General features: G+C 50.7%; 6 protein-coding genes across 6 annotated transcripts; 4 read left to right on the top strand and 2 right to left on the bottom strand.

The window, feature by feature from the left end:
• Positions 1–244: 244 nt before the first annotated feature.
• On the top strand, positions 245–1,459 carry STEHIDRAFT_158479 (uncharacterized protein; the record flags this gene model as incomplete). The annotated part of the gene is made up of 3 exons (XM_007305881.1): positions 245–461; positions 522–572; positions 648–1,459. 3 exons carry the CDS (start codon positions 245–247, stop codon positions 1,457–1,459), a joined length of 1,080 nt encoding a protein of 359 aa, XP_007305943.1.
• Positions 1,460–1,740: 281 nt separating this feature from the next.
• On the bottom strand, positions 1,741–3,041 carry STEHIDRAFT_169665 (uncharacterized protein; the record flags this gene model as incomplete). Its single annotated transcript, XM_007305880.1, has 2 exons — positions 1,741–2,648; positions 2,708–3,041. 2 exons carry the CDS (start codon positions 3,039–3,041, stop codon positions 1,741–1,743), a joined length of 1,242 nt encoding a protein of 413 aa, XP_007305942.1.
• A 260-nt stretch (positions 3,042–3,301) lies between these two features.
• STEHIDRAFT_169664 (uncharacterized protein) lies at positions 3,302–4,998 on the bottom strand (the record flags this gene model as incomplete). The annotated part of the gene is made up of 3 exons (XM_007305879.1): positions 3,302–4,568; positions 4,629–4,848; positions 4,900–4,998. The coding sequence occupies 3 exons, from the start codon at positions 4,996–4,998 to the stop codon at positions 3,652–3,654; spliced, it is 1,236 nt and encodes a 411-aa protein (XP_007305941.1). The 3' UTR covers positions 3,302–3,651.
• A 59-nt stretch (positions 4,999–5,057) lies between these two features.
• On the top strand, positions 5,058–6,613 carry STEHIDRAFT_140333 (uncharacterized protein). The gene is made up of 3 exons (XM_007305878.1): positions 5,058–5,437; positions 5,508–6,006; positions 6,101–6,613. Exons 1-3 carry the CDS (start codon positions 5,327–5,329, stop codon positions 6,556–6,558), a joined length of 1,068 nt encoding a protein of 355 aa, XP_007305940.1. The 5' UTR covers positions 5,058–5,326; the 3' UTR covers positions 6,559–6,613.
• A 465-nt stretch (positions 6,614–7,078) lies between these two features.
• Positions 7,079–8,670, top strand: STEHIDRAFT_148091 (uncharacterized protein). Its single transcript, XM_007305877.1, has 2 exons — positions 7,079–7,402; positions 7,470–8,670. The coding sequence occupies exons 1-2, from the start codon at positions 7,357–7,359 to the stop codon at positions 8,192–8,194; spliced, it is 771 nt and encodes a 256-aa protein (XP_007305939.1). The 5' UTR covers positions 7,079–7,356; the 3' UTR covers positions 8,195–8,670.
• A 2,009-nt stretch (positions 8,671–10,679) lies between these two features.
• STEHIDRAFT_158473 (uncharacterized protein) lies at positions 10,680–12,156 on the top strand (the record flags this gene model as incomplete). The annotated part of the gene is made up of 2 exons (XM_007305876.1): positions 10,680–11,379; positions 11,438–12,156. The coding sequence occupies 2 exons, from the start codon at positions 10,680–10,682 to the stop codon at positions 12,154–12,156; spliced, it is 1,419 nt and encodes a 472-aa protein (XP_007305938.1).
• Between the last annotated feature and the right edge of the window lie 762 nt (positions 12,157–12,918).

The raw sequence follows: 12,918 nt of genomic DNA, 5'->3' as shown, positions 1-12,918 counted from the left end.
GGAGGTAAAAAGGAAGTGCCTGGAAGTGCGGTGGAAGCAACGGCAAACAATCGCAAACACGAGACGGGCGCCAAATTGTTACGCACTCCGCACGACTCGTAACGGCCAAAGCTTCATACATTTGTGCAGAACCCTGGCCTGTTCGCATTTGCGATGCTTTGTCGCTTCCCTAATAGTTGAAACTCAAGAGCCATCTCAGGAATTCGCTCGTCATAATTTTGGAGGAGGCGACGAGTCTCACGACATGCTTATATCGGCTTCAAGTAATAATGTGGAGGGTGGGACACTTCTGCCTCCAAAACGAAGGCCTGAAGACTCGTCGGTGTCGTTTCTTGGACCTGTCGAAGCGATTGCTGAAGGAGATACGTATCTTGTGGAAAACATCCTGCCTGAAGAGCTAGGTGACGTTGCGTTCGAGAGGTTGAAGGCGGAAGTCAAGTGGAGTAAAATGTTTCATCGAGGTAGGCTTCTCGAACTCAGGTTTAGTTGCTATGCTGACGGCTTGTGGTTGCTCATATCAGGCGGAGAGGTTCCAAGATTGGTCGCAGTCGAAGGAGAGGTTGAGTCAGACGGTTGGTTCCATCGTCATGTCCATCGTGTCAGTTTCTCCGACATGCTTAGGCCTAATTACTCCCATTTGTTCATAGGAACCTTCCCAATTTATCGCCACCCATCTGACTCCTCGCCACCTCTGCTACCTTTCTCGCCCACTGTGTCCCTCATTCGGCGTCATGTCGAACAAATCCTCGGCCATCCCGTCAACCATGTCCTCATACAATTCTATCGCACCGGCGCAGATTATATTTCAGAACACTCAGACAAGACAATCGATATTGTTCAGGGGTCTAGCATCGTCAACATAAGTCTGGGCGCACAGAGAGTAATGACACTGAGGACGAAGAAAGACAGGTCGCCACTTCCACCTTCCGGCTCTTCCGAGGCACCCAACAAGGAGACTCTATCTGCATCGAAAACACTTACCTCGATCTCAACCACAACCGCAAGATCGACACAACGCGTCCCACTGCCCCATAATTCGATGTTCGTACTGGGACTCGCCACGAACGCACGATGGACGCACAGTATCCACACCGACAAGCGACCACTTAAGCTCAAATCACCCGTCGAACAATTCCAGAACGGGGAACGAATAAGTTTGACATTTCGGCATATCGGTACTTTTCTGATGCCATCAAAATGTTCAGACGGGACCATAGACACGAGTGCAGAGAACCCAGGGAGTTTGGGTCCGGATACGGAAGTGTGTGGGGGTATGAAGATCTATGGGCAAGGTGCTAAAGGGAAGTCGAAAGAAGAAGCGAGGCCGGTTATGAATGGAGGTGAAGAGGCGGAGAAGCTCATCGCAGCATTCGGTAGGGAGAATAGAGAGTCGTCGTTTGTATGGGAGGATGGTTATGGAGAGGGGTTCGACGTATTACACTTCACAGATGAAAAGTAAAGATGAAAGACGACCTCGGATAAACTCGGATCTCGAGGTCGCTATAATTTACCACGGAGTCGGAGGACCAGTTATATTTCTCGCCTATAAACGCACTTCTTTGGCGAGACTCCCTGTCGATGAACGGCGACAAAACCAGAGGATGTGTCTGAAGGAGAGGACAGAATAAAGCTATGAGTTTTCAATTGCTCAAGAGATGCTGAGGAGATTCAACGTACAGTATGTATCATGAGTAGCAATGGAAGTGTTCGATATATGTTTTGAGGGCGAGGGCAACAGTCTCACAGTAGTAGAAGACCGGCTGGAAGGTCTGATATGTCGCCCGTCTTCCTCATACTGTGAGTCTGATCCGCAGATATCACGTAGATTGTCCTTTGGTGGGATACACGAGTGGGAACGTCACCGAGCGAAACACCGATGCGACCCGCAATCTCCTCCAGCTTCATCAAAGCAGACGCCCGAAGGGAATAGAACTCGAGGAGGATTATGACAGTTGCCGAACGAGGTATCGTGATATGGTGCATAAAGCTTGAGAAAAAGGAGAGTTCTCGTGGCTCACAGTCAATCTCCATGGTTTTGAGACGCGGGAGAGATATGAGATGTTGGGGAGTAATGCGTGTCGTGATTATGGACCGGGAGGGACATAGATGACAATCAAGATCCTGGATTGCGAGACATTCCAACTGTGGAAACCAACCCAGTGGTGCAATGAAGTTGTGCAAAGTACTGCGGACAATGCAACCTCGCAGAATCAAACGTGTGAGAGCTTCGTAGTCGATATGGCCCCGAATCTTGCTGAACGTTACTCCGTAGACGTCGAGCGATCGCAATGATAGGGCTTTGAGCTTCAATAAGACACGATGAAATAAAATCCGACTATCTCCGTCTGCGTTGTTTGTTTCGAGCGTGAGGTCTTCGAGCAGCGGAGCGGACCACGAGCAAGTGGATAAATCGGATTGGAAAAACTCGCACAAGAGTCTGCCGAATATAGAAGGACGGCCTACCCCGATATCAATATAGAGTTTACGCATGCGGTGTACCTCGCGCTCGAATGTCGAAAAGAGAGCACTCTGGTCTGCGTGGGCGCGTTGCACCGGCCGTGACTCTTCCTCCATCGCCACGACGACGTCGAGGGGGGCGCCTTGCGACCGGCTCGCCAGTTCAGAGAGAGTGAGGCGACAAAAACCATCTGAATGCGCAACGGATATGTTAAAGGCTGATAAAACAGTGATTATATTGAGCACTCACCAGTGGCAGTGTCAAAATTGATTGGTTGAGAAATGACCGTGATAGACTTCCAGAACGACGGATTATAAAGGAGAACTCGGCGCCATCGACTGCAGACATGAGAAAGGACAACAACCTTGTCGGTGTCTAGGCGGTGGCCGAAAGGGGTAGAAGTGGTCTCCAACGTCTCTATAAAGATGTAGCAAAGCAGCTCGTTGGGGAGGCTGTCGATAGAAGTCGAATGAACTTCATCATCGTTCTGGTGACCGATAGATGATTTTCGTTCAGAAGAATTGTATGTGCTGGCAGCGGCAATGTTCTCTGCGCGGAGTTCGCTGAAGATAGAAGTTTCCATGACGGGCAGCCTATGTAGTATACAATCGAGCCTAGATTGGACTGTGATAAATGCGATGGAAGAAGTACGACGACCGTCGATCATATGTCCGAGTTTGGGATTCAATGCTCCCGCTTATGTCCGGTTCACTTCGAGCTCCGACACATAGTGTTACTCGGAATCGTTTTCGACCCCCCTTGTTCAAGTTAGTTGTTGTTTACGCAGCCTTGGAATTCTTACGAATTCCAGATAATGTGCCTGTAAATATGTCTGGACGTGTGGCGGTAACGTGAGGTGGGGAGTTATATACTGTACAGAGAACGAGAAGATGGACCGTATAAGGAAGACAAAGGAGTCGAAGACGACGTTGGAAAGCAATTGGAAAGGGCATAGCTAAAGATGAAGCTATGTATATGATCGGACGTTATAGCACTAGTAGGGATATAAGACAATGTACAAAAAATCAACAAAGGTGCTAGCAAAGGGAACCACGATAATGGTGCATCAGATTCAGGGAGTGACTTCATGATTACTGAACAACCGTCGTGGCACTAGCAGGGATCTGTGGCATGATAGAGGTAATAAAGCAAGGACGACGGGGCAGTAAACAAAGTATAAGTAGCAGTGATGCTCACAACTGCAAGAAAATGCTCTGAGGAACGTCTATCTGCGGATTGGCATCTACGGAGATATCGTAGACCGTGTAGTGTCCATTCTGTGTGGTCGGAACACTGCCGAGGGAAGTATGAAAGTGACGCGCGATCCGTTTGAGGGTTTTCCTTGTAGATGGAAAATCGAGCGAATCAGACGCGACAAAGAGCATGACGACCGCGGTTGGCGGTACGGATAGGCGGTGCAGGATACGGGAGACAAGTGCGAGATCGTTTCCATTACATTGTATCTCCATCATCTTGAGGTGGGATAAAGTAAACTGAATGGTGGAAGTGGGTACGCCCAGGAATGTTATTCCCTCTAGTTTTGGGGATCGTATCGCGAGATGTTCGAGATTAGGGAAACAGACGAAATGTGTCCCGAATTCGAACGATGGAAATAAAAAGCAATCCTTCAAAACTAATGTTGTTAAGGTCTCGAAGGTTCTTAAGCTGATACTAGGGCCGACGCAAAATCCTTCAACGTCGCAGTATCGCAACTGTGGTGCTTCTAGCTTTGAGAGGATATCGTGCAGAAGATAGGAGCGAGCAGATCGGAGTTTTCCGCTATCCGCTGCGACTCTAACGGTCAGCTCTTCGAGCCATGGCGCGGACAGCCAGTACTTGTCTGGCCGTGACCGAAAAAAGTTGTCGAGCAGGTGGGTGAAACGAGGAGGACGGGGCAGGGCATGGAGGAGGAGGAGGTGAGCTTCACCCAAGTCGAAGTGAAGATGACGAGCGCGAGAGACAGCGTAGTCTAAAGCAGAAAAGTACTGCGAATGATCGTGTCCCTTTTCGGCGTAGCTTTTGTAAAGCTTGGGAGCTACACAGACATCGAGTGGCATCATGGCCGAGCGATCCAAGAGGTCAGGGAGCGGTAATCTGAGCCGGCCGAGATCTGATGAATTAGTGATGAGCCTTGGGTATTCAGTCAGAGGGAGAAGACATAGCTTCGCACCTGCCACTGACGGGACCGTGATAGAGGCCCAGAACAAAGGATGTTGTAAGAGAATTCGACGCCATCGGGAGCACACATACGAGAGTAACATCGCAATATGTAGGTTCGTGGAATCTGAGGCGCCCAGTACCTCGAAGAATATCAGGATAAGGAGTTCGTCTGGTAATGTGTCGATAATAGGGGGCCCAGAAGACACGAGGGATCCCATATTGCCGTTGCTCTGTAGAGAGCGTGAGAGATCAGTAAGGGGACAGAATTCCGGGAGACGAACTTTGTCCAGATAGTAGTTCGACTTCAAGGTGGTAGCGTTCAGCAAAGCATCAACGCACAGCTTTGTCCCTGCATTTCGAGCTCCGACATGCTCCGACATCGCTCTTTCTCCCTCTGATTCTGGACCAAATCCTATTGTTCATCGTTCACTCTCGCTTTGCTTGTCTGGTATGCCTTTTATACTATACATTTAGAGCTGCCTTGAACATAGACCCGAAGAGTACTTCTGAGTGCCCCACCATCAGCCGAGGGTGAGATACTGAGTGAAGTTGAAGATGTTTCCGGCTCGCGATTTTCCGCCATAGCCGGGAGCCTAACTCTTGACATTGCGTCTCCTGTTCTCTCTCTTCACAGTATCGGCATTTCTTCTCTTGCTCTGCTTGATTATCTCGAGAAACGACTTTGTGATTACGACAACTCCTGCCAGAATGTCATCCGGAAACGACAACGGAATCGTCTTGTACCATTACAGTTTCTCGCCGTACGCTCGTAGGGTGGTGTGGTATTTAGCATTACGAGGCATCTCGTATGCGCAATGTGTACGCGCCCTCATTTCTCCATACCTTTATTGACTCTCAGAAACTGACACAGTTTTCATTGGCCATACAGATGCAACCGCCCCTTCTACCTCGCCCAGACCTCAACCTGTTAGGCGTCAACTACCGCCGCATCCCCGTCCTCACTCTCGGTCGCGACATCTACCTCGACACCCGTCTCATCATATCCAAACTCGAAACACACTTCCCATACTCCACAGCATTCCCTTCCGTCCGCACCGCCTCCTCACCACTCCTCACCCCAACGCCAAATTTGACGCCCGACCAACGCGCACTCAGTGCTCTCTTATCCCGTTGGACTATTGACTCGGGCATCTTCGCGGCTGCATCGGCGTGTATTCCGGCGAGTTCGCCGGTGTTCAAGGATCCGAAGTTCATGAAGGATAGGGAGGGGTTGACTGGGAGGAGTTGGAAGAAGGAGGATATGGAGACGGGGAGGGCGCAGGCGGTGCCGGAAATATTGGCAGGATTTCAGTTCCTGGAGGGTTTGTTCGGAGATGGGAGGGAGTGGGTTCTAGGGACAAAGGATGTGAGCATCGGGGATATCGAAGGTAAGCGATCATATTATTTGCGTCCTGCATGCTCGTGTGGCGTGTGGCTTCAAACCGTCTGCTATGTAGACTGACTCATTGGGATTTTTCGCAGCTGTATGGCCATTCCACTGGCTGAATACTATGCCCGGAGCCCTTCCTCCTGCTCTCATCTCGCCTAAACGGTTCCCCAAAACCTTCGCCTGGATCTCCCGCTTTGACAAACTCGTCAAGTCCGCCCAAAAGTCCCTCGTTTCAACATCCTCCCTCGCAGGCCTAGACGCAGCCAAACGCATCCTCTCCTCTGATTTTGTCGATGCCAAAGTTGCCGCCGGTTCTGGTGCTGGCGTGAAAATGGGAGAGGACGAGCCTAGTGGATTGAAGGTGGGAGACGAGGTTCGTTTGTCGCCGACAGATTCGGGGGCGAGCCATAAAGATGTGGGTAAACTGGTCTGGTTAGATGAGGAAGAGATCGTGATTGAGAAGAAGAGCGAGAACGACATATTTGTTAGGGTTCATGCGCCTAGGCATGGGTTCAAGGTCGTGAGGGCGGAAACTGCGGCGAAGTTGTAGGTCCGAGTAGGGCGATAACTGTCCAATATAGTATGCTTTTTTACGATGTGTACACCCATGAAGAGTGTCCGTGTATAACACTCCGAATGCATCTTCGATCAAAGGTGAGCTGAGCGATGTTCGAGTCGCTCAGTGGATCAAAATTACTTCTTCCTCCTCCCATGGTTCTACTATGACATAGCTATGAGCTGCTTGTACTTCACCATTCCCAATCCATATTTGAACCTCTTCATAACCTCACTGTACAATAAACCTACGAGCGAACATCGCATCAGTCGCCACACTCAAATTGTGCCACTTGCCAACGCAGTAGTCGCTCCACATCAAGCTAGCATGCGGGGTTGCTTCTTCCCTCGTGTCAAACTGGTGTCACCCTCATGTCAAAGCGTTTTATTCGTGCCAAAACGAAGATGAGAAGTTTGAACGATTCACGCGGAGGAGCGGGACAACTCCACTCGGCTATGTCGTGGCACTATAAATGAATCACCACCATCGCGGCACTGCCGCTTTTCCACCTTTTCCGCCCCCGTCATCCACGCGCAACACCATCCTCCCTCTCTCTGTCTCATATCCTCTAACGGCCTTCGAAGAGCACGCTCGACACACAATTTCGAGTCGCTTTTTGTTGTCGCTACAGACGCTCAGCCATATCGAGACAGAAAAGACCCGTCCGAGAGCTTTATCACTCTAGCACACGGGTTTTTGTTATATCTCTTCACGATCCCTCGGCTTCGAGAAAAGCCAAAGAAGACGACAGAATCCCTGCTCTGGTAGTCGTATCGACTTTGTACACTCGTCATGATGCATAAAGTGTTCTTCATCGCGACTTTGGTCGCCTGCGGAGGTACGTCTGTTCTTATGATTTGCTTTTGTTTTAGATATTGATCGATTTTTTTTTTGCTACCTTGTAGTTGTCCTCGCAGCGCCTGAGGGCCGTCGTAGAGTCGATGCAGTGGATTTAGTTGCTCGACAGGTCACAGACACGGCTCTTCTCACTGCGACTGGCGTCCTCCTCACGACATCCACCGACGACGAAACCTCCACCTCCTCGGCTGCTTCCGCATCGCAGACTGACGGCCTCAGCATCCCTATATCCAACCCTCTCTCGATTATCTCCACTGTCGGAAGCTCTGAGACCAGTAGCATCACCGCTTCAGTCACCGATCCTCTGACCACCGCGTCCATCCCTGCCTCCGTCTCCACCCTCCTTCCATCCGGGTCGTCCTCAGCATCCCTCGCGTCCCCATCCCTCTCTATCACCTCAATCTCTTCCGCACCCTCCGCTTCCTCAAGCGCAACGGCCTCCTCCGACTCCGTCGCTTCCTCCGACTCGTCGATACTTTCGTCTGCTTCTTCAGCAGCCTCGTCGGCATCATCTGCGTCTTCGGCCCTGTCGAGCTCTGACCCTGGAGGACCAGTGACGAGCTTGACTACGGTACAGTCGACTGTTCCGGCTTCGACAAGTGCGACGGGACCTTCGACGACGAGTGTGGAAAGTACGGTCACTGCGAGTACGGCTCCGACGGGCAGTGCTAGCACTAGTTGGGCGACGAGAGTAGAGCTCGGGCTTGGTGGGATGGGTGTTTGGGCTGTGGCAGTTTTGGGGATGGTGAGTGGGGCGGTTATGGTGCTGTGAGGTGCTTGAAGGAGGTTTTGTGACTTGTTCGGGATGGTGAGGGCAAGCAGAGGCCTGGAGCCGTGGAGTCCGAGTTGTGAGTTACGATTGTGCTCTTAATTTGTGAATATGTGCTATGTGTGGCCCAGGTGGCGAGATCAGGGTGCTTGAAGTTACCATCTTTTTCCCGAGTCGACAGTGCAGGCTGCAGCGCAGGATGCGACACCGTTGATCTTTTCGCGCTTTTCATACTGTATATATATCGCGTGCCTGTGGGCTGCTCACGTTTTTGTATACCTATAGCGTATACTGTACTCGTACTCGCCCTTCGCCATCTATCTGTATGACCACCCAGCTGCCTGCTTGTCATCCTACCCAAACTACTTACTGCTCTTTATATATCTTGCTTTAGTCACTCTCTTTACTGATTGTTTTCCCGTGTCGACGTTGCGCGGTGCAGGTCATTCGTTTATAATTGTTGATGGAAGATGTTTTCTTGATATCTAGCTCGAACCCTAAACATCCAAATAGTCGACGGCGTTGTTCGCCACACAGACGCCACAGCTCATACTCCTCACCCCTGTGAAAATGACATCATTGTGGCAGATTAGAACTCCGCCGACTTTCAACATTCTCTTTCGGGCCAGCTCGTTGACGTTCGCCAAGTTGGTCCTACGCATCGCTGAGGCCTTCTATCGCGTGTCTCTGGTCCTGCATGCTATACTTCGCTGCTCTCTGGTGAACTGTATTGATACTGTGCTGTCCAAATGTAATGCAGCACCCCGTTCATGGACATATTATTAGTCCCTATGTAGAAACTTGAGGGCTATAAAATAACGAAAATATGTTGGTATGCTGCCCAACATGTAATGTACTCACCGCACAAAAGAACGAGGTTAGACAGTAAGTATCTGGCGAGAGAGGTCCCGGCGTAACGGACATGCTTATGTAATGGCACGCGTCGACGCGTTCGACGCGTCTCCTTCTTTCTGCGTTTATCTCCTAATCACGCGCAAGCTTCACAATATCGCGTCTTTCTACTCTCGCTTGACCCTTACAATGCCTTATACCACCCCAACAACCCGTGCTCGCTGTGTCTTGATGGTTGAACATGGGTACTCTACTCGAGAGATTGCTCGCAGTCTTGCTCGCCTCGGAAAGACCATCCACCCCACCACCGTCGGTCGTATCTACGACAAGGTGGCCAAGAAACGACACTCTCTTTACTATAATAGCCCAAAATGTGGTCGACATCCCCTGATCTCCCCACGCTCTCGCCGCCGCGCTGCCTATGAGATCCGCTCGGGCCGGGCATCAACTGCTTCACAAGTCAAACGGCAGCTATTCCCGGACATTTCGCGCCAAACGGTCAGTCGTGCATTGAGGATGGAAGGATTGAAGGCATATAAGAAGAGGAAGAAGTTTGCATTGACGAAGGAGCATGCAGTAGCACGGAGGAAGTGGGCTGAGGAGAGGAAGGACTGGACAGTGGAACAATTCAAGCGCATCGTCTACTCAGATGAGTCCAAATTCAATCTCTATGGTCCGGATGGGAATCGTTGGTGCTGGAGGGAGCCTGGGCAGGAGTTTAACCCACGGCATGTTGCTATGCAGGAGAAGCACGGGGGTGGACATGTTATGGTGTGGGGATGCATGACGAGATTTGGGTTTGGGAGGCTGGTACGGATTGAAGGAAAAATGAATGCGGAAAAGTACGTGGCTGTACTTGAAGAAGGACTTCTCCCCACTCTCGAAGACCACTTCCTTTCTCCCTCCGACATCATTTTCCAACAAGACAATGATCGCAAGCACGTCTCCAAGCGGGCAAGAGCATGGTTCTCTGAGAAGGGGATCGAGTTACTGCCTTGGCCATCAAAATCACCGGACATGAATATCATCGAGCATCCCTGGGACCAGCTTAATGATCGTGTACGTGCTCGTGTTCCGCAACCGGCAAATTTGGAGCAGTTATGGGCTGCACTTCAGGAGGAATGGGGGAAGTTGGGGAAGGATTATTTGGAGAATTTGTATGAGAGTGCACCACGACGGGTTCAGGCTTTGATTAAGGCGAGGGGGTGGTATACAAAGTACTGAATGTATCACATATTTTATCTAATTTTTTCCTCTTGTGGTTTGCTGGTGAACATAATTTCTTTTGCATCCATGGGGATCTTGGTTTGGGCCACAGTGGCACTCCCTCCGAAAGAGTGCCTTCTTTCTGCATTTCGAGCCAATACAAAACTACTTCTTTTGCAAGTTTGTAACATAGACAGGACACTATTACAGTAAAGCATCATAGCAGGAAAAGGAAGTAAGAAACCCGAGCTATTCACGAGAGAATGCAAAACAGACAGGTGCTGCATTACTTTTGGACATCACAGTATCATCGCTTGACTCTTCCCTCCATCGCCGCGCTGTCTCTCTTCGCTCGCTCGCAACCACTCCTCGCAACCAGACTGCTGATCCCAGGCAATCTTTGCCCCAATCAGACTTTTCCTACGACGCCATGGGCTCCTACACCGCTACCGATTTATCATGGACAGACTTCGGTCTCCGACTTACTATCCGCTTCGACGCGGAGGACTCGCCCCTTCCCCTCGCTTCCTCTGCCGAATCCCTTCAAGTTCAGCCTGTCGCTTCTACTGACATGACCTCTCCTCTGTCGAGTCCTGACACCAGTCCTCCAGCGATCGTCACATTTCCTTGCCAAGCTGGTTCTCTGTACTTACAGCCCGGAACCATCGGTCGCTGTACTTCAGTGCTCCCTGTGAAACCTCCTTCCGACCCGAAGTCGAAGGATCTTCCTGGAGAGCTGGTGGTGAAGAGAAGTTGGCAGTCGAACGATCGCTTGGGCGAGGACGTTATCATCGCGCATATCCGGAGTCTAATCATCCCGCACTCGGAGAAACACGTATCAGACGTCAGGGGCTCGGTGACTCAGACGATGGAGGATCTGAAATTCCCTCGAAAGAATCTGACGGATATTGCGAGGCGCGAAATCGAGAGATGGAAGGCCGATCCAAGGGCCCAGAATGGCCCCAAAGCCACCGCGAACGAGTTCAGGGACGCCCAGTTCTATCGTGCGTTCGTCGGCGAAGCTCTCGATATTCGCGTTTTTCGCACTTTGATCTGTGTGCGCAATATTCCGTTGCGACAAGTGCGAAACTGCCAAGAGTTTACGAAGGTATTCTTGGACGTGGTGCAGGGTGTGTTTCCTGTGCTTTCTTGTTCCGAACCCTTGTCTGATGTTGGCGCATATTCTAGCACACTACGTTGTCTACACAGAGGCCCACATTCTGCATCGCGACCTCAGCGTGGGCAATATCATGTTCAGACGCGAGAACGGTGAAGTCATTGGTGTTTTGATCGACTGGGATCTAGCCATACCCCTTGAACCATATGCCCTGCCTGACCCTTCGTCAAAGCACCGCACTGGGACGGCAGCTTTTATGGCGCTCGAGCTTCTTGGTAATGAGGGTGCCCCGATCAAACACGAATACCGTCATGACCTTGAGTCTTTCGGGTGGATTCTGATCTGGTGCACCTTTATGCTGAACTTTGAGGGGAAAGTCGTACCATTCAAGGAACTCTATCCGCCTATCCAGGAGTGGACCGACACCGTCGAATGGGCCAAACTCAAATCCCGGAAGCTCGAGTTTGTGATGAAGGGCGTAAAGGCGCATCGCCGCAAGATTACGAAGGCCATGGCACCGCTCACGAAAAGGTGGACTAAGAAGGTTTTCCGCGGCATGGGGAAGACTCTTGCATATGAAACCGAAGTCCGCGATGAATCCGAAGAGGAGGATTTTGATGCGTCCGACGCGGAAACCCTTCCTGGCAACCCAATGTCGAGCGATGATGATGACGACGTACCGGGACCCAATTTTTTCTTCACTTTCGATCATTTCATGGATGTCTTGCGCCCCCATGATAAGAATAATCACGTCGAAGTTTTGAAGTTGCAGCGCACTAGATCGCATTAGACTACCGTTCTCCATACGTTTTCGCTTCTTCTCTGTCCGGATCAGCTATTACCTGCATGCATACCCTTCGACCACTGCTCCTGCGTCTGCCGTTTGCCCACTATGACCCTCTTTCCCCGTGCATCGTTACCATTCTATAATCGAAGTGGAATCGTGTCGTTTACAGTCTTGATATCTTTGGATTCTCTTCATACGTTTGTACCATTCGACGGTGTCATTTCATAATAAGATCCCAGTATTTATACTCTCATACGTCCCGCGCGAATAGGGTTCAAGCACAACAGCGCTTTGGGTTGCACGGTCGGGCAGTTTTGCTCGCAGGAAGGGTGTGTTCAGCAAATAAAGCAGAGCCTGAATAGAGTCTAAGTATGTGATCCCCGTCATCGAGTCGTAAGTCGTCGCAACAACCAACAAAATCATACACGCCTCCGTACGTCAGTGTCCTCTCGACAGAAGTTTATGGACAATTAACCAGGGCCGATATAAGTTAAACTCCTCCTTCTCGAACGACGAGCGTTAGATCCCCCGACTGGCACAGCTAAACGGTGGCCCCACCGTTCCCGCATTATAGCTGTCGATGATACTTTGTATTGACGTCTATAGTGCCAAGAAACCGACGATGATCAGGAAACGACGTGGATGGGTATGTGGAGAACGGAGGCACTGAGGACCAAACCGGGAGATACGCACATAGGTTCCTGCGACTAATTACTCCTCGTCCACTCCTCCCCAGACCCCGATGGCTGACGTTGTCCGGTTTGT

The sequence above is a fragment of the Stereum hirsutum genome (assembly GCF_000264905.1).
Source record: "Stereum hirsutum FP-91666 SS1 unplaced genomic scaffold STEHIscaffold_10, whole genome shotgun sequence".
NCBI lineage: Eukaryota > Fungi > Basidiomycota > Agaricomycetes > Russulales > Stereaceae > Stereum > Stereum hirsutum.
Note: the sequence above shows the minus strand (reverse complement) of the source record. Positions and strands in the feature narration are given on the sequence as shown.